The 18,434-nt window shown below is 42.5% G+C and overlaps 1 protein-coding gene across 5 annotated transcripts in view; it reads right to left on the bottom strand.

Annotated features, from left to right (window-relative positions):
• NT5DC1 (5'-nucleotidase domain containing 1) overlaps positions 1–18,434 on the bottom strand; it is a 999,625-nt gene that overhangs the window by 226,254 nt on the left and 754,937 nt on the right. For all 5 annotated transcript variants that reach the window (XM_069234556.1, XM_069234559.1, XM_069234557.1 and 2 more), the window contains one exon: positions 2,380–2,554. In XM_069234556.1, the coding sequence (XP_069090657.1) occupies positions 2,380–2,554 (175 nt within the window). The remainder of the gene's footprint in view (positions 1–2,379; positions 2,555–18,434) is intronic.

The raw sequence follows: 18,434 nt of genomic DNA, 5'->3' as shown, positions 1-18,434 counted from the left end.
CAAAGTAGCACAAAGCAGCACAAATGATTATCTGTGCTACTTTGAGGCTATTTTCCAATTGAAATAAGTTTTGCACTGGAAAGCAAATAGTTTATCAAGACTTAGACTTTGCATCAGTTTGCATCACTTTGTGTGACTTTGCATTGGCACAAAGTTGTGATAAACACTTTCAGAACCTTCAACCAGAAACAGACATTATTGAGGTTCAGAAGAAGCCCTCGGTCCTGGTGCCACTGCACCTGCTACAACATTGTGCAGGTAACACCCTACCCCCACACCCCTAATAAATACTGCCCAACTGCAGCTTGCCTCAGAAATGAGCTAGGGTTGCCACAGGGCCACTTTCTACTGACATGAACATTTTAATGTCTCAGCCAGTACAAAATAGAGAAAATCACCTAAAGCCAGCATTTTACCCCTTTTCAGTACATATTTAAAAAAGTATTTATAAAAGCAATACACTTTAAAATGTGTTCTAGGGGTTCATGAATGTAAACTAAGTGAAACAACATCACAAGGTTTGTCTGTCAGCATGGAGGAACCATTTCACAACTGCATTCTCTATAGCCACTTCTGCCAAACTGGAGGGCCAAAGGTCATATTTTGCTGGGCCTGGCCCACCCGACTGTTAATACTGGGCCTGAAGAAAACACCTACAGGAATTCATTTTTACGTAATTGTTGTGAATTGGACTATCTTAGTGAAAATGCATCAACTTGTAGACAATGTAGAAGGAATCACTTAACCAGACTTCTTTAAGAAAATGGTTGCAAATATAAAAATAAGCTCAACGATTTAATAAGACATAGAGCTGCTGGAGGGCATACTATGGACTGTGTAGTGTCCTGCTGGACACGTTCTAGTGTTTGGTCTATTATCCCCATCCCACACCCATCCATCACAAGTGTTACCGGTCAGGAGACCCTGCCAATAAAAGGGTCCAGGCGACCTCGGGCCAGTTACTGAGCCACATAACTATGTGTCTGGGTTGGTCCTGCATCAGCATGCGGGCCTAGGGCTCCCAACATTTACAGACTGGGACCAGGTGACCCTCTGTTTTTCAAGGCGGAGAACCTAGATATGGAACTGCCACATACGAAGCCTGACACTGGATGCGAACGTGTACATCCCCCATTATCTACTCCTCACCCCCGCCATCCCTCCCAGCAACCTTTGGACTGTTGATCTCTACCTTGGAGCTTCTTACACACCCTCCCCACCCCTGTCGGGTACAGGGACATATTAAGGATTTTAGGATCCCTGGGCCAAACATAATTTTGGGCCAGTGTTTGGGACAACTCTAAAATAATGATACAGTTTCAGCTGTTTCATGCCCCCTTTGGCTGGGTCACTGCCAGTGCACAGGGACACTTGCCCAAATTCCAAATGTGTTTACATCTAATTATCAGGAATAGTAACCTGTCTTTTTAATACTGTAAAACAGGATTCACTAACTAATATTACTGCAAATAATCTTTGTGACATCCTCTCATTTCCAATATGCGAGGTCCTGTTTTGATCTTAAAGAAACTTTTTTAAGGATGTTGCATGAAACATAAACACAACATTTCTGTTCAAAATGTCTGTAATAGACTCTCACACATGACTTACTTTAAAAATAAATGAAACAAAAATGGGGTTTAAAACAATCCGTTTAAGAAATATTACAGGTCATCAGGCAGTATCCTGTGCAGAAAAGAGCTGGCTCTAATGGGGGGGGGGGTTGAGGGGGGTTGGGGGGGGGATCGGGTTTGAAAGGCTGGGGCTCTGGGATCCAGTCCACTTTGCTCAAGCCTTAAAACGTCTCTGGACCGGTATGGAGGAAATGTCTTCTGTGTGCGCACACTGGCGTCATGTTTTATCTGCTATACACGTATGGTTTTGTATAAAAGAGGAAATAAAAATACAACTATAAATTTTTAAAAAAGCTAATTGCAAAGGAACTGAGGCCATTCAAAACGTAAAGGAACTCGTTTTTTTCTAGGTAGTGGAGCAAATATCCTCTAACAGACATTTATTTGTGCTGGTGCTTGTATATTTTGAGCACTGCCAATCGTTTCTGGGGACCTGGATTTTTTCCCATGCAATAGGATAAGAAAAATAGGAAAACGGTGGCAAAGGGAGAAACAGGATGAAAAAGAACATGCAAGAATTAGTTAAAGAGACAGGAATTGTAGAATGGTACAGAAAGAGGCATGATGTAGAATCTTGAATGTGCAGCTTTGGGATTCAGCAACCGCAGCATCTGGCAGCACCAGCAACGGGTTCCTAAGAAAAACATATTTTGATATTAAGCACTGCTAATGGAGCGAAGCAACTTGCCATGCCCTCGAAGTCTGACTGAAGCATTAATAAGTCCTATATATCTGTTGCGCTTACCCAAGGATGTGCTCACAGAGAAGTCTGCAGTAGTCGCTGTGAGAGCTGGTAATTAACACCAGAATCTTCCCCGCTTCCTTCAGTCTTCGAATCCAGCTTTTAACGGATTCTGGGCAAGGGTGCACATACTTGCTTGGATGCTCTTTCAGAGCCGGGAAATACAGACCCGAGTTTTCTAAAAAACAAAATCAAAGAAACTCATTAATGTCATTCGGAAATAAAACTGTCATTCTCGAGGTAAGTAAAAAAAAGCGATCTTTGGGGCAGATTTAAGAGACCCTAGCACCACCTTAGCACCGCCATTTTTTTAGGCTAAGGCGGCGCTAAAGTAGCATTTTCCCTGAGCCATATTTACAAAGTGGCGCAATGCATGCATTGAGCCCCTCTGTAAACCCTTGCACCACATTACGCTTGCGCCAGGCATAATGTATGCAAGGGGGGCTGGAAAAATGGCACAAGGGAATCTCAGCGATTTCCTTGCGCCATCTTTTCTGCACTTTTAACGCCTGCTCAGAGCAGGTGTTAAAAGGGGGCTTCCATTATTTATAATTGGCCCCTATGTACTCTGCAGGAGTAGCACCAAAATGTTGGCGCTACTCCTGCAGAGTACATCAATAACGTAAAAAAGATTGCGCCATTGCCCCCTTCCCTGCGCCGTGGTGCGCTGTATTTTAAATATGGTGCACACATGATGGCGGCAAGGGGGGAGCTAAGGCGCACAAGGAAAGTGGCGCTGGACTAGGTGCAGCGCCACTTCTCTTAAATCTGCCCCTTTGTGTTTAACCATTGTAACAATGCTCATTTCTCCCTGAATCACAAACCGAAGAAAGCACAACAGGCATTTTTGCGTCAGAAAAGCTTACATTTCTTAAATCAAGCCTTTAACCAAAATAAACTGGTTGCCCTAAGGTTTGAGATTCCTAATTTCCTACACATCTATAGCATGCAATTAACGTGCATGCACGTCCTTTCAAATTGTTCTAAAAGAGTTTCCCACTATAGCCACACGGTGGCAGCAATGTCCAATATTTGTAAATAATTCTGCGGGTACTCGAAATAAAGTTACTAAACTAGTGTAGGTTCACCGTAGAACCACATCTATTTCCTCTCATACGCACTTGTTTCACTTTTGATACTACTAAGCAGACGCTACATTTTCACGAATTTTAGTAAAGGCCAGGAGTGCAGCATCTCTTGGACTCTCTTACTGCCAATTGTCAAATTGTCAGCTGTTTGCTGAAGACCATTATGAAGACGGTGTGCATTTAATTGAACAAGATCTAGCTGCAATTTAGATAGAATATTTTGGGAACGTGTAAGATTATGAGAAGGACGTAAGAGGTGCATCTTCTTCCGGAGAATATGTCTGTACCTTGGAGTAACGTTTTCCCAGCCCTACCTGTTTACAGGACGTACATAAGGTAATTTCTGCAAAGATTGCTTGCAAAACTCAAGGCCCACTCTGAGCACTAATATAATTTTTCAAAACTACACCTACATTACAGAACCCGATTTCTGACTGGGGTGCAGTTCTGTTTCTTCTTCGATGGCCAACTCAGTGGTTGCCAGGTGATATGGTAGCGCCAATATATTAAAAAGTGAAAACTATTTAATTTGTAAAAGAACATGTATTAGTTACCAAAGTTGTGCTCAGAAGCCCATGGTCTGGCCTACTGAATGTCACGGGTGCCTCTTTCATCCACCACCAGTCCCTCCCCGTCCCTTTATCTCACTCTTGCAGGTTCTTTTTCATCCCTGCTTTCTTTTTTTGTCACTGTTTCCCCACTTTCTCTCCCTCCTCTTTTCTCTTTTTGTGTTTTCACTCTGGTGCTCTAGGTCAAAATCTGAATAGGAAAATAAGTTTTGGTCTCCCAAAACGAGTGGGGTGGTACCACCTGCAACCACTGGTTCAAATTAAGCTCTGGCACCGGAGAACACTCTAACGCTGCAAACTTCAGGGGAATATGTCAACTTTGAAGCCAAGCGCTCCCACAAAAGTTTGGTTGTCTCACCTTGACAGATTGGTTAAAAATAATAGCAGTTTGTCCTAATTGCATGCAGTATTAAGAAGTGGAGGAGGTAGTCCTAACCAAGTAATTGGCTTACATTGCTTGCTCTGAAACTGATTCACCTTATGGGCCAAACGTCTATTTGTATCATTCATGGACTAGCAGACGTGTGCATCACCATCATGAGGTCCAAGGATTGTGTGGTCCTCCGGTTATGGGTGCCAGTCAGAATTAAATCAGGGTAATTGCTGTGCTGTACCAAGCTAGGGGCCCTTTAAATGTACTATGGCTAGCTGCTTTAATACTCTGAGATAAACTCTTTACAAATATAGCAAGTGAAATATTATGGGGCCAGATGTATGAATATCTGGTCACAACACACTTGTCATGAACAGTAATCAGAATTTTTGCAACCAGTAAAGATTTTTAACAATCACCCTAGCTACTATAAGGTCAGTTTTAAACATACCAATCATAGTGGGTTGCAATCTGACCTAAGTCATGAATATTAATGAGGTAGGTCATAAATTATGACTCACTATGATTTGAAGTCATCACAGGAATGGTGGCTTGGTGGAGTCAGCAGACCACCGTGCCAGTGATCATTTCTCAAGAAATTTAACTTCTTATGTTACATTTGGTACGATTTCCTGAAAGGAAACTGTGCTTTGTTTAAAAAGAAAAGCTTACTTTGTTTTTTTACTTTGTTTGAGAGTTTGTGGCAGTCCTGTGGACCACTGCCTACGCTACAAACAACCTCTTTTTTAACATTCACAAGGGTAGTAACCCTTGGGGACCCCTTCCCTTTTGCAAATGGGTTATCAACCCAATGTTGGGATCAGTAACTTTTCAATAGGTTACTACCAGTAATTCAGTCCTCAACCTTTGATACATATGAATAGCAATCAATATTTGGAAGGGATGCTCAAAACGCGCCCCTTCGAAATAGCTATTTCTTATCCATTTCTTAACCAGTTTTAGGAGTCAGTAAAAAGTTACCGACTCCTAAAGTGGGTTTAGTAGATTACTAAAAGTAGTTTTTCAGTCTCAAACTCTGAATCTGTGCATTTGAGGCAGGAACACTGCTCATTCCATCTGGCCCATGGTTAATTACGCCTTAAAAAGCTTCTTTTCATACAAGGAACTTCGTTTAGAAGTTGTCAACCAGTTATACTATCTCTGTATGCAATAGAGGAGGCCAAAAAAATGGTTAAGGCAAAGATAATGAGAAAGATGTATATCCATTTTTGCAGTCATAAACACTCCAAAAAATGGATTTTCCAATGTCAGTAAATATTTGCAGACTCCTAAAATGAGACTGCAAATGCATAAGGAGTTAATTAAAGTGCTGTATGCATTCTTTCCAAATACCGAATGCCTATGTGATGTACCATCGGTTTGTTACTGAAATTCGACCTAAAAAAAGTTGAAAATGACAATCAGGTTTGGGTGGTAAGCCATTCTCAAACAGGAAGGAGCCCCTTGTGAACCATTCCCCATTGTGAATTAAAAAAAAAAGTTTGCTGGAGAGTAAACAATAGTTCAAAAAACTTTCAAAAGGATTTTTTTTTTTAAACGCAATCCCATTTAAAGGTGATCACAGACATCATGGTTTGATGACCCATGAAGGCCACACCATCCGTGTGATAGCCACCAATCAGAGCTAGCAATCATAAATATTCATGAGATAGGTCAGATTATGAAGTTCTCTGATTTAGAATTTAGCTCACCTCATAAATGCAATACCCGTTTCAAAAATACAGGTCACAAAAATTATGACCAGTTTTTTTTTCAACCAGTATTTAGTCCATCCACCTGTAAGTCCTTACAGGCAATGCAAGCTGACCTTACCTTTGATGCTGAATATGGTGGCATGTAGTGCCCACTGTAATTAGGGGTACTGTAATATTTGTTGCCAATCTAGGGGTACAATTTGCCCCCCCTAAAGGCTGTGGAAAATAAATTAGTGAAGAGTTTTTTTTTTTTTAAATGTATCTTTTATTGACAAATGGACACATTTCATAAACATACCCAAGAATACCATTTGAAATCCAGGAGATTCAACCCACTTTTTGAAAACAGTCAAACATAGGGTTTTATAAGTACTTGTCCAGATTGCCAAATATAAGACAAATGTTTATAAAATGATGATGGAATTTTGCAGGTTTACGTTACAAAAAGATACAAATATCTTAAAAGAATTGTCATTATAACTACATTAATGCCCCCTAAAAGTGAACTGTAATTTGCGCTTTCCCTAAGAGTTGTTCACTTTTATTAAGAAGAGGCTTATAGTTAGAGGTCCTAATATGGTTGTGCGCAACCAAATTCTTAATCTCTAAATACTCCACTTTGGTTGAAGTTCTAAAATATTTATTGGACAGTAGAATGTGTGCTTTATCACAGTTTAGTTTAGACAAAAAACTCAGAATATAATCTGAGGCCAGCGATTTCATTGCTGGTAATGTAACTAGGGGGACAGTTGTAGAAACATCAACATCATCTCTATAAACCAAGATATTGGCTAAATTCTGTCGATGACAAATTGGGAGGATATCACAAGATACTTCAATAACAGAAATATATGGTTTGCTACAAAAGCAAAAATTCAGGGAAAAGTGGAAACCCCTGCTTTGTGCTTGTTCAATATCGAGCATTCTAGAAATTGATTAATTCAAAAAGCGAGCCACAACAAAATGAGAACTTATTGTTTGAAATGCCGAATTGTATTTATTTAGAGAGTGCTATTCTTCTATAACTTTGCATATGTAAGTTCAAGACACGTAGTCAAACGGCTTTTCCAGCATCAAGAAAAATGGTCTCTAAATGAGATTCTCATTGAGATTAACCCATTTTAGGAGTCAGTGAAAAGTTACTGTATATATATATATATATATATATATATATATATATATATATATGTGTGTGTGTGCACTTAAAAATACAATGGTTACAGGGACGTTATAGTTAGGCTCCCATTTTAAACGCACCACACCACACCACAGAAATTCACCAGTTAGAGTTATCTCAAGTAACTATAACTCGAGCCCTAACGTAACTATAACTTGTGCCCTTGCCATGCACAGTTTTGTCTTCAGTATTTTCGAGTAATTTGGGGTAATTAGCAGTGCATGGCAAGGGTACGAGTTATAGTTACCAGAGGGCAAAGTTTAAAATAATTTAATCATGCTTTGTTGCTATTTGAGAACTAAATATACCCTCATTTTAGTTTTTTATAGAACTAACCAAAATTTCTGAGGGAATAAGACCCTCTCATTTTTATAATTTATAAACAACAAACTATAATTTTAGTATTATAGTTATGATTACATCAAGATGACATCAGGAGTGCCACACTGTTTTAATAAATTCGGAATCTTAGCAATCTAGTTGTTCATTAGAATACTGTGGGGAGGCAGATGCCAGGGGCATGGACTCGCATAATTGAGGGCCCGCAGAGGGTGCAGAGGCAACAAACTGACTATGCTGGACATGTGGCAGGGACAGTGGCAGTACAACAGACCATGGAGGGCAGGAGAAAGGGGGGCAGGGGCAACAAATCAACCATGCAGGACAGGCAAGAAAGGCTGTAACAGACCACTCAGGGCAGAAGGAAGAGGCAGTGAAAGTACAACCATAGATGCAACAGTCCTGATTCAGGCAGAAGGTTTCTGATGTTTTTAAGCCCAAAAGGGCTTTATTTTGTCTGCCTCCTGCCTAAAATCTCCTCTTTTTCAATGTCAATGTACATCAAGGGGGAAAATCAATTCTCCAGATTTTTTTTTCCAAAATCTCCCTCTTAGCAAGCTCAAAATGTTAGCAAGAATGGTACATTGGATCACAAGAGGCAGGAGGAATGGTGAAAGTACATGGACTGGGATAGCAGAGGACAGGAAGGTGATGGGCAGGGGCACCAAACTGACCTTACAGGGCAAGCATCAGGGTTTGAAGCACCACAATACACCACATAGGGCAAGCAGGATGGCAGTGCAGCACAACAGACCATGGAAAGCAATAGTGAGAGGACGGCACCGTGCACATGGACAATAGAGAGCAAAGAGGAAAGAGGTACGGGCAGCAAGCTGACCATATCGGACAGGCAGGAGGGACAGTTGCAGCATAACGGACCATGAAGTACAGGAGGGAGGGGGCAGGCGCACGACAATGGAACAGGCAAGGCAGGAGAGGGGAGATAGGGGCCTGCACATGGAAAACGGAGGGGAGGGGGGAAAGGGGGCAGGAGCAGCAAGCTGACCACGGAAGGCTGGCGGGATGGACACTGGAAGCACAAAACACCATGGAGGGCAACAGTGAGACTATAATGGCATACACACAGACAAAGGAGGAAAGGTGGGAGGGGCAGCACAAAGGAACATGCATGGCAAGCGGGAGGGTTAGTGGCAGCTCAACAGCCAGGGTGGGCAAAAGCAAGGGGGCAGGGGCATGCACAAAGGACCCTGAAGAAAAGAAGGCAGGGGCAGGGGCTGGACAGAGACAAAAGAGGGACGGGTGGAGAGGATTCACAACAGACGACGCAGGGCAGGAGGAGCAGTTGCAGCACAACAGAGCATGGAGGGAAAAAGGGAGTAGCAGCAAAATGGACCATGGAGGGAGGGGAGGGGGCTTGATACTCTGACAGGCAGGGTGGAGGTGGTGGGGGCAGGCAGAAGCCATATGACCATGCCGAGCAGGTGGGAGGGGCAGTGGCAGCTCAACAGAACACTCAGAGTAGATAGGAGGGACAGTGGTAGGTCCATGGAACATACTGGGCAAAAAGGAGGAAGCAGGGGCATACACACAGACATCGGAGGGTAAGGGTAAGGGGGGTAGGGGCAGCAAGCTAAGCACAGAGACTAAGCAAGGGGACAACGATGGGGCATATAACTGGGCAATTGAGGGCAGGAGGAATAGGCAGGGAAATCAAGCTGAATGGAGGGCAGTAGCAGCACAATGGACCATGCAGGGCATGAGCGAGGGTCTGGTGCATGGACTCGGACAACAGAGGGTAGGGAGGAGGTGGAAGGGGCAGTAAGGTAACTGTTTAGGGCAGTCAGGAAGGGCAGTGGTTGGACAATGGCCACACAGGGCTGTAATGAGGGAGAAGGGGCATGGACTTGCACAGTGGATGACAAGGTGGAGGAAGGTAGGAGCAGAAAGCTTGGCTGGGGGTAGCGTAATGCCTGGCCAGGCCCTGTGTCCAAACTCCCTCCCCCACAGGTATTTCAAGTAACTATACTTGTGTCTAAGGTAACTATAATTGGCGCCCTCGCCATGCACTGCTAATTACTCCAGATATCACATCGCTCATCATTGATAATATCACTGTAACATTTGCAGTATAATTATTGATGAGAAAATTGTGCATGGTGAGGTATAGTTACCTTAGGACACGAGTTATAGTTACTTGAAATAACGCTAACAATAACAGCTCAATTGCTATGGTTTTATGCATGTACAATCTGCACCTAGCTATAACGTCCCTGCTACCTTTTTTTTTTTTTTAGTTAAGGACCCCCTATCCTTCCAACCCCATGCTGCACAAAGCCCTTTCTCCGTGTGCGGCGGGAGTTGGCCGCAGCCTCTCTGGGTGTCAGAATAGGTGAGTGGGTGTATTTGGGGGGTGAGAGTGGCTGTGAGAGTCTGAGTGGGTTCGTGAGTGGGTGCGTAACTCTCTGAGTGGGTCTGTGAGTGGGTGTACGAAAGTCTGACTGGGTTCACTGGGGTCTGAGTGCATCTGTGAGAGGGTGCGTGAGTATCTGAGCGGGTCTATGAGTGGGTGCATAAGTGTCTGAGTGGAAGAAAGATTGAAAGAGTGAGAGAGTGAGAGGGAGAGAGAGAGAGATAGCGAGTTGTTTAGGCTTTAATGTTTGATATACTTATAATGAGATATTTCTGGGAAAATTGAAAAGAAAAATGTATTCGTCATATAAAAAGATTAAGATCACCTTTCAGTATGAGTCTTAAACATTTGAAGTAAAAAAAAAAGAAGGGAAAGGAGTCCAGCTGGACTTGAACCCTTAACGCTCAATCTGAAGGTCCGTGACCTTCACACTTAGCAATTCTTTTATTTTTTTAAACTTCTTTTTTAACCCTCTATGGACTATCTGGGACAGAGGAGGAGTCCTTCCCTACATTTTAAGTTTAAGTGGTCCTTAAGTTTTGGGGCGGCCATGCGCCCCATTCACCATCCCCCCACCCCCTAGCGTTTTTAAAAATTTGTCCAAAGGAGGTGGTGGTCCTCCAGCCAAAGGAGGGGGGCTCCACGTGCCCCCTCTTCTATTAAACCCCAAATGCACTGGAACCTGGCCCACCAGCTGGCAAAAAAATAGAAAGCCCTGAATCTCTGAAAAATCAGAGGATCCATCTGCAGATTTTTCCGATGTTTCTTTAAAAGAAAATGCACCACGGCTAAGGGGTTAGTCAAGGTGACTCTACCCTGGCCCCATTTCTTTTATTTTGGCTTTTTTTCTGGCACTCAGCTAAAGCCAAGTCCCAAGAAGCTACAGAGACTTCCTTGTTGAAGTGTTGGCAGCGAATCAGACATGAGCATGGTGACAGTTATATCCATAGAGAATCCACGTTGCTAAATATCGATAATATTTGGCCTTAAATTACTCGAAAACTACTGAACGGATTTACACCAAACCACCAAAAGCACAATCTGCAGAAAAGGATCTAGCTTTGTGCCAAATTTGGTGTAATTCTGTTCAGAGGTTTGGGCTGTAGGTGTGTCTAAAGAATGCAAAATCCCCATAGACACAGAATGGAGAAAAGTGTTTTGGGACCCCCCCCTTTATTTCGGCACCCACTTGACGGATCACCCTGAAACTTTCAAGACAGCAGCTGAACTGACCAATGTATAGGTTTTGAAAATTTCATGAAGATTGATCGAACGGATCCAAAGTTATTTGCAGAACAAAATATGCTCTGTTTATAGAAATAGAAAAAAAGGTCCTAACTAGGTTATATATATATATATATATATATATATATATAATTTTTCACCCAGCCGGGAGGATTCTAATGCCACTAAATACCTTACTCAAGGTCTGATAGCTATAGCTTGCTCCCATGTAGGGTGTGTGTGCTGTGTTGAAATTGAGAAATATCGACCCAATAATAATAATGATTTAACATGATGCATGCAGTGCTTAATTTGTGCTTGTTGTTTCCGGTTCTGAGCACCAGCACTTATTTTTGAGGGCCGGCGCTTATTCTTCTGCTTCAAGCATTTGCTGCGAGCAAAAGACACATATGGGACAGATGGAGGAAGAGAAAAACGAAAAAGCGTCACAAAGGGATAAAGTAGAAAGCTGCAAGAGTGAGCTAAAGGGGCAGGGAATAGCTTTATATCCATTGAAGAGGCCCGAGATGACTTCGGCATTACGCCGCCTCAGTATTCCGTGTTCCCACATTTAATTCCAACACCCGCGTGTTTAAGAGGAGGGCTTTGGGCACCGACACGTCTTTAATCACAAATTAAGCACTGGATGCATGTTTTTTTACGTTTACCAAATCACAGTCTATGTATTAGTGACACAAATTGTATTATTACTCAATTGTGGAACTCAAGGTGTTTGAAGTGTACTAGAATGTTTAACTTGGGTTTTGTAATAGAAAGGTAGCCCTTGTGCTAAAAGAGTCTACCAAATGAGGAAACGTAAAGAAACGGTTCCGGTACCGGCACTGAGCCTTTCCATTTATATTTCCTATTTTTTGCAACACTAAGTTCGTCTCATAATGTGTGAAACTGACACGTTTCCTTTTGTATGGGTTAACATTGCCACCTAGTGGCTAGAGCATTGTAGTTTTATGAAACATTTTGTTGGCTGTTTTTTTACAGATACGAGTGTTATGTTTTGAGGGAATTAGGCTGTGACCATCAAAAAATTCACCCTTCACGGAAGTTTTAAGCAATGACATGATAAACGCTTCCGAAAAAAAACAGGGACTGTGGCCAGATAGTTTTCCCTCATTGACACAACTAATACACATCATTTAATTTGTTCCGCAACATAACGGACAATTGGCATTATCATTAATTGAAAACAACATAACGTAAAGGAACTTTGACCTCTATTACTTTTCACAGACTGTTCTGCTTTTGATTGAAAGTCAGGTGTTTAGGTGTCTTGAGTGTCCTAACAGATCTGGCCGATTCGCAGGACATTCCCAGTGGTGTAGCGTAGTCAGTGAAATCACGTCGTACAGTGATGGATGTAGTGTTGACAACAGAGTGGTCAACACCAACGGAACGAGTATGGGAGGGGTGTCTGAGCCCGACCCCTCTAAACCGATGGAAGGTGGTCTGCACCTTCGGGCGGGAGGGGGAGGGCATAAAAGGGAGTGAGAAAAGCGGGAAGAGTTAGTTAGGGAACGAGTGCCGTTTGGATTAATAAAGCACTGTAAAACGACCCGCACGTCTCCGTGTGTTTCACTCCAGTAGCCGCGCATAAGCTGAGGTGCGCGACGCTACAAAGGGGGGTGAGATTACCAAAGTTTCATTTAAGGAGCAGAGTTAGTGCTGATCTGCATTAGGTGGGCCTCTGTCTAGAATGGCGCAGTGGCAAAAAGATGGGCGTGAATGTTGCCCCCAAGTGATTGCCAGTGATTAGACTGCAAGCATTTGTTCATCGTCTTTGTGGTGTTCAAGTATACCTAGGAACCTGAGACTAGTACAAATCAGTGGTCCTTAATTTACAAATAAAGAACAATTGTGATCACACCCAAATGGTATTCAATAATGAAATGCAGAACAAAGAATGTATTAAAACGATGCAGTGTGTGCCAGTGAGTAAAACATGGTCATTTAAGTGCGATAAAAGTGATCATAGTATGTATATATGATACAAAATATTTTTTGAAGGTCTGCACCATAGTCAACAACGTTTTGATTCTGCCAGAGATATGAGATTGATGCAGTCTAACCTTTAGTATCTCATGTCACAAAGGTCATCAGAAAGTGACAGTTTGTGTTTTAATTTAATTGTAGTTTTAATGGTTAAACGTGGAATGCTGCACAGACACACAGTCTGATTTTGCACTTGTTTGTATTTCAGAATTCGACTTAGGTATCTTTTGAATTAAATCACATATTAGAGGGATGGAATGGATCTCAAAGTGTAATTTAAACTTTAGACTAACAGTGCATATAGAAACAATACTGAATTTTATGTCAAGACCGGAGGCAAGTATTATGCATACTTTTCTTACTTTATTAGAATAGCAGCAGTCAAGAAACTACAGCTCCCAAAGGGCTCAGCAACAGGCTAGCCAATGGGAGTTAAAAAGTAGGCATGTAACGAACCAATAGAGAGCCACCAAGGACCATAGAGTACACCCTTGACTGCAAGCAGCCCTCTTTTCTTGCTGCTCGCAGTCAAGATAAGTACTCTTATTTAATTGCTCTTCAACATTGTAATTGTGAATATATGGTTATTTTGGTCTGTTACTGTGTTTGTTATTAACTTCATTTCAATTATTATTCCTGGTTCCTTTTTGCTTCGACGCCGTCTTAGCTCTCCCCCCTTTCCCCCCTGTTCCTGGCGTATCGGTCGCGCGCTTCACAACGGTCATTTTCCAACCATCACACGTCTTTTCTCTCCGCCTCCCGCTCTTCATTGGTCATTGACCATATTAACCCCACCCCTGTGGGGAGTGTTTTACCTGCTTGTCTTCCTGGTCTGGAAGGCTTCATTTTACATTAACTGTTTCCTCACCCCCTTTTTTCAATTGTTTACTCGGCATGGATTTTACAGTTCTCCTGTCATGCCTGACTTAAATGAGTACGAGGAAGTCTTCAAACAAGATTTGAATTTGTTTATTCAGTCCTCAGTTAAACAAGCTTTACAAGCTTCCATGGAAAAAATGTCTAAAAACATTGAAAATTCTGTCAAACATATGGTGTCCAATTCTCTGGCCCATTCTGCGGGGAAAAGCAGAAAACGCAAACAATCTCAAAAAAGAATTCCTAAAGGCGCTGAAATGACTAGTGAGGTTTCCTCACATCAGATTGAGGACTTGGTTCCTCACAGGCGTCCTGCTAAGGAGGGGAATGCCGCAGAAAATCCCAACATCTCTACGCTTCACTCCAAATGCAAATTTAAATAAAAAAATATTGATGATGCGCCCCAAAAGATTGTTATTGCTAACATTTTGGACACAGATGATGATATGGATGATTTATATCATTCGGATATTCCTGATGACAGTTTTACGACTTCCTCTCCTCCAGCTAAACGCTTTAAATTTTCCATTGCTGATGCTTCTTCTGCTATTATGGATTCCGATGGAGTCCCAATGTTTGACCCCTCTCTAATTTCTCACCCCAATTCCACTGAATGGCTTCCTTCCGCGCATGTGGGTGAATATATTGCGTCCCGTTTCCATTTTCCTCTAGACAAGCAAACCCGTGCAAAACTTAAATCTGAATGTCCAAGACCTCCATTATCTTAAAACATTACACTTACTCCCTCCATAGATCAGTCGTTAATAACTTTCTTCACCAAGTTTGGCAAGGACCCCCGTAAAGGGGTTGATAAGGCCTGGACAACTTGTCAAGACAAACCCCTCTACGTGGTGGGCCCTCTCGCCCATATTTTTGACCTGGCTGAGGCTGCTAGACTGGACGACTCTACTATTAACCCTTAAGATCTTTCTCTCTGTATCCAAAGAGCTTTCTGCCTATTGGGAAAAGCCAATTCGGCTATTATTCATGAGAGGAGAAAAGGCTTGCTTCTCAAGCTGGACCCAAAACTGGCTAACCTTGCCTCCCTTGATCCCGGCATTCAGGCTGACAGAAAGCTTTCTGGAGACTCTTTCATCAACGACCTCAGTCGTTATGTTACAACTTTCTCCTCTATCGATAAGGCGCAACAATCTTTGAAGAAGGTGTTCAACCAGCGTGTTTTTGCCCTGGCCGGTAGAGGCAGGAGCCGCTTTACCGGCCACACCTACCGAAACCAAGGCACAAGAGGCTCCTACATCTCCTCCTACAACCAAGAATACAAACCTCAATTCTACCCCCAGAGGTTCAGAGGTTTCCGTAACCGCAGACAACGTTATGCCAGAGCTAATAATTCCCAAGGTAAGCCTGTGTTCTGGCCCCCCGTGGGAGGGCGGTTCGGTTAAAATTATTTCTTCCAAAATGGCGTTTAATTTCCTCAGCTCGCTGGGTTCTAGACACAGTCCAGGGTTATTACATAGAACTATATTCCCCTCCTTTTCAATCCCTTCTTCCTCCTCCTCCAAAATTCTCTCATCTAATGTCTTCTCTCATTACTTCAGAGGTCCAGTCGCTCCTAGACAAAAACGCTATCCAACCTTCCATTCCCGATCCTTCGGGATTCATGAGCTTCCTCTTTCTTGTTCACAAGAAGAACAAAAAACTAAGACCGGTAATCAATCTCAAATCGTTCAACCAATTCGTAATATATCGCCATTTCAAAATGGAAACTATAGTTCATCTCAGGGACATCCTTCTTCAACACAACTGGCTAGTCAGATTAGACCTTCAAGATGCCTATTTGACCATTCCTATCCATCCATTTCACAGGAAATATTTACAATTTCAGTGGCTCTCAAAAACTTATCAGTTTTCCTCCCTTCCCTTCAGCCTTTCGTCAGCCCCTTGGTGTTTCACAAAATTGTTGAAACCAGTAGTATCCCACCTCAGATCTCTAGGTATAAGACTTATAATTTACCTGGACGATATTCTTATCATGCATCAGGATGTGTCTTCTCTCCTCTCACACCTTCATCTCACAGCTTCCCTTCTGATGGATCTCGGTTTTCTTATTAATCCAGAGAAGTCCATGATAGTCCCTTCTCAACAAATAGAATTCTTAGGTTTCCAAATAGATTCCTCTTCAGCCACTCTCCATCTTCCTCCCTCAAAGGTTTCTTCGATCAAAAAAGAGTTTTCGAAACCCTCCAAAAAGATCTAATCTCTCTCAGATCTCTAGCAAGAGTGGTAGGCCTTCTCTCTTCCTCGATTCAGGCCATTTTTCCAGGTCCTCTACACTACTGCGCTCTTCAACGTTTAAAGATTTTCTACACCTTCGAAAAGGTCTCGCCTATTCCAACCTCATATCTCTAGATGCAGAATCTCGGACAGAGATTCAGTGATGGTTATCCCCATAAGCCTGGAACAGCAGAACTATCTTCCCCTCTGCACCCGATCTTGTGTTAGAATCAGATGCAAGCCTCACAGGTTGGGGCGCCCGTTGTGGACCAATATCATCTGGCGGTATATGGTCCACAGAGGAGTCCGAATTGCACATAAACTGTTTAGAGATGCTTGCAGGCTCCTTTGCGATTCAAAGTTGTACAAAAAACAGGGCTCACTGTTCTATCCTTCATCGCATGGACAACATTTCGGCAGTTCAGTACATAAATCATCTCGGGGGCACCAGATCCAAACCTTTGGCCCTGCTAGCGAAAAGCCTTTGGGAGTTCTCTTTCCCACAAATGTTCTCTTCTTGCAGAATATCTACCAGGTTCCCAGAATACTATTGCAGATTGGCACTCCCGTCATCTCAAGGATACCAGCGATTGGAAACTTCATCTGTCTGTCTTTCAAATGCTACTGAACAAATGGGGTCCTTTCCGCATAGATCTCTTTGCCTCTCGTCTCAATTCCCAGCTTCCGCTCTTCTTCAGTTGCCGCCCCAATCCGTTGGCAATGTCAACAGATGCATTTCTTCAAGATTGGTCCCAATCGTTCAATTACGCTTCTCCTCCATTCATTTTAATCAACAGAGCTTTAGCCCAAGTCAGATGCCAGAAAGCCTCTCTGGTCATCGTGGTTCCCTTCTGGCAGTCCAAGGTTTGGTTTCCTTCTCTTCTCGAATTATTGACAGACTTTCCTCTCCTTCTCCCAGTTTTTCCATTTCTTCTTCTAGATCCATCCGGATCTCCCCGCAACCTAATTTTCAACAATTCGTTAACACTTTCAGCTTGGAGAATCTCGGGACTACCCAACAAACCACACCTATTTCGGCAGAAGGTTCAGAACTCATTAGTAATGCCTGGGCTCCTGGCACTAAGAAAGCCTACAGATCAGCCTGGTCTCTTTGGACAAGCTGGTGTATCGGAAAATGTATCAATCCCATTTCAACAGAGTTGAATTTAATCATTAACTTCCTAGCGGCTCTGGCCAGTTCAGGTAAGTCTTACAGAACTATAAATCTTTATAGATCAGCTATCTCTATGCAGCACCATCATATTGACGGCAAACCTGTCGGAGAACATCCCTTAGTCTGTCGCCTTCTGAAAGGGGTAAAATTGTCTAAGCCTCCTGCTCCCAAATACTCTTATCTATGGGACATATCCCTGGTCTTAAATTTGTTCCTTGCATGGCTGGATAATACGGATCGTTCTCTAAAAATGCTTTCTGCCAAACTAACCATGTTGCTGTGTTTAATATCCATTAAACGTGTTTCCGATATTAAATCCTTAGAGGTTTTCTCTCGCCAATTTATGCCTACAGGTGTTTTATTTCAAATTTCTAAATGCACAAAAAACAATCTACATTCAATCTTCTATCCCTTTTTCCCTGACAAACCAAAACTTTGTGTGGGTCTATGTCTAAAAGAATATGAAAATAGAACTCTCAACCTCAGAATGTCCTCTCTCCATCAACTTCTAATTTCCTTTCGGAAACCCCATAAGCCAGTCTCGGCAGCCACCTTAGCCCGCTGGGTCAAATGGGTTATGTCCTTAGCGGGTATAGATGTTTCCATCTTTGGGGCCCATTCTTCCAGGGGAGCTATGGCTTCTAAAGTCTTCTCTTTAGGATCTAGTTTAGAGGACATTCTCAGGTCGGCCGATTGGTCGAACAATAATGTTTTTAAAACTTTTTACTGTAAACCTGTTAAAACTGCAACTTCTTTGGTAACTGACAAGCTTTAAACTTGCATAATAAGAGCCTCCGGTCTTGACATAAAAAGTAGATTTTCCTAGTAATTTATGAAGGAAAGTCTTAATTTTATTAAAGACACGGAGGCGAGTATTATCCCACCACTATTTCTACTAACATGTATGTTT

Source organism: Pleurodeles waltl, chromosome 5 (genome assembly GCF_031143425.1).
Source record: "Pleurodeles waltl isolate 20211129_DDA chromosome 5, aPleWal1.hap1.20221129, whole genome shotgun sequence".
NCBI lineage: Eukaryota > Metazoa > Chordata > Amphibia > Caudata > Salamandridae > Pleurodeles > Pleurodeles waltl.
Note: the sequence above shows the minus strand (reverse complement) of the source record. Positions and strands in the feature narration are given on the sequence as shown.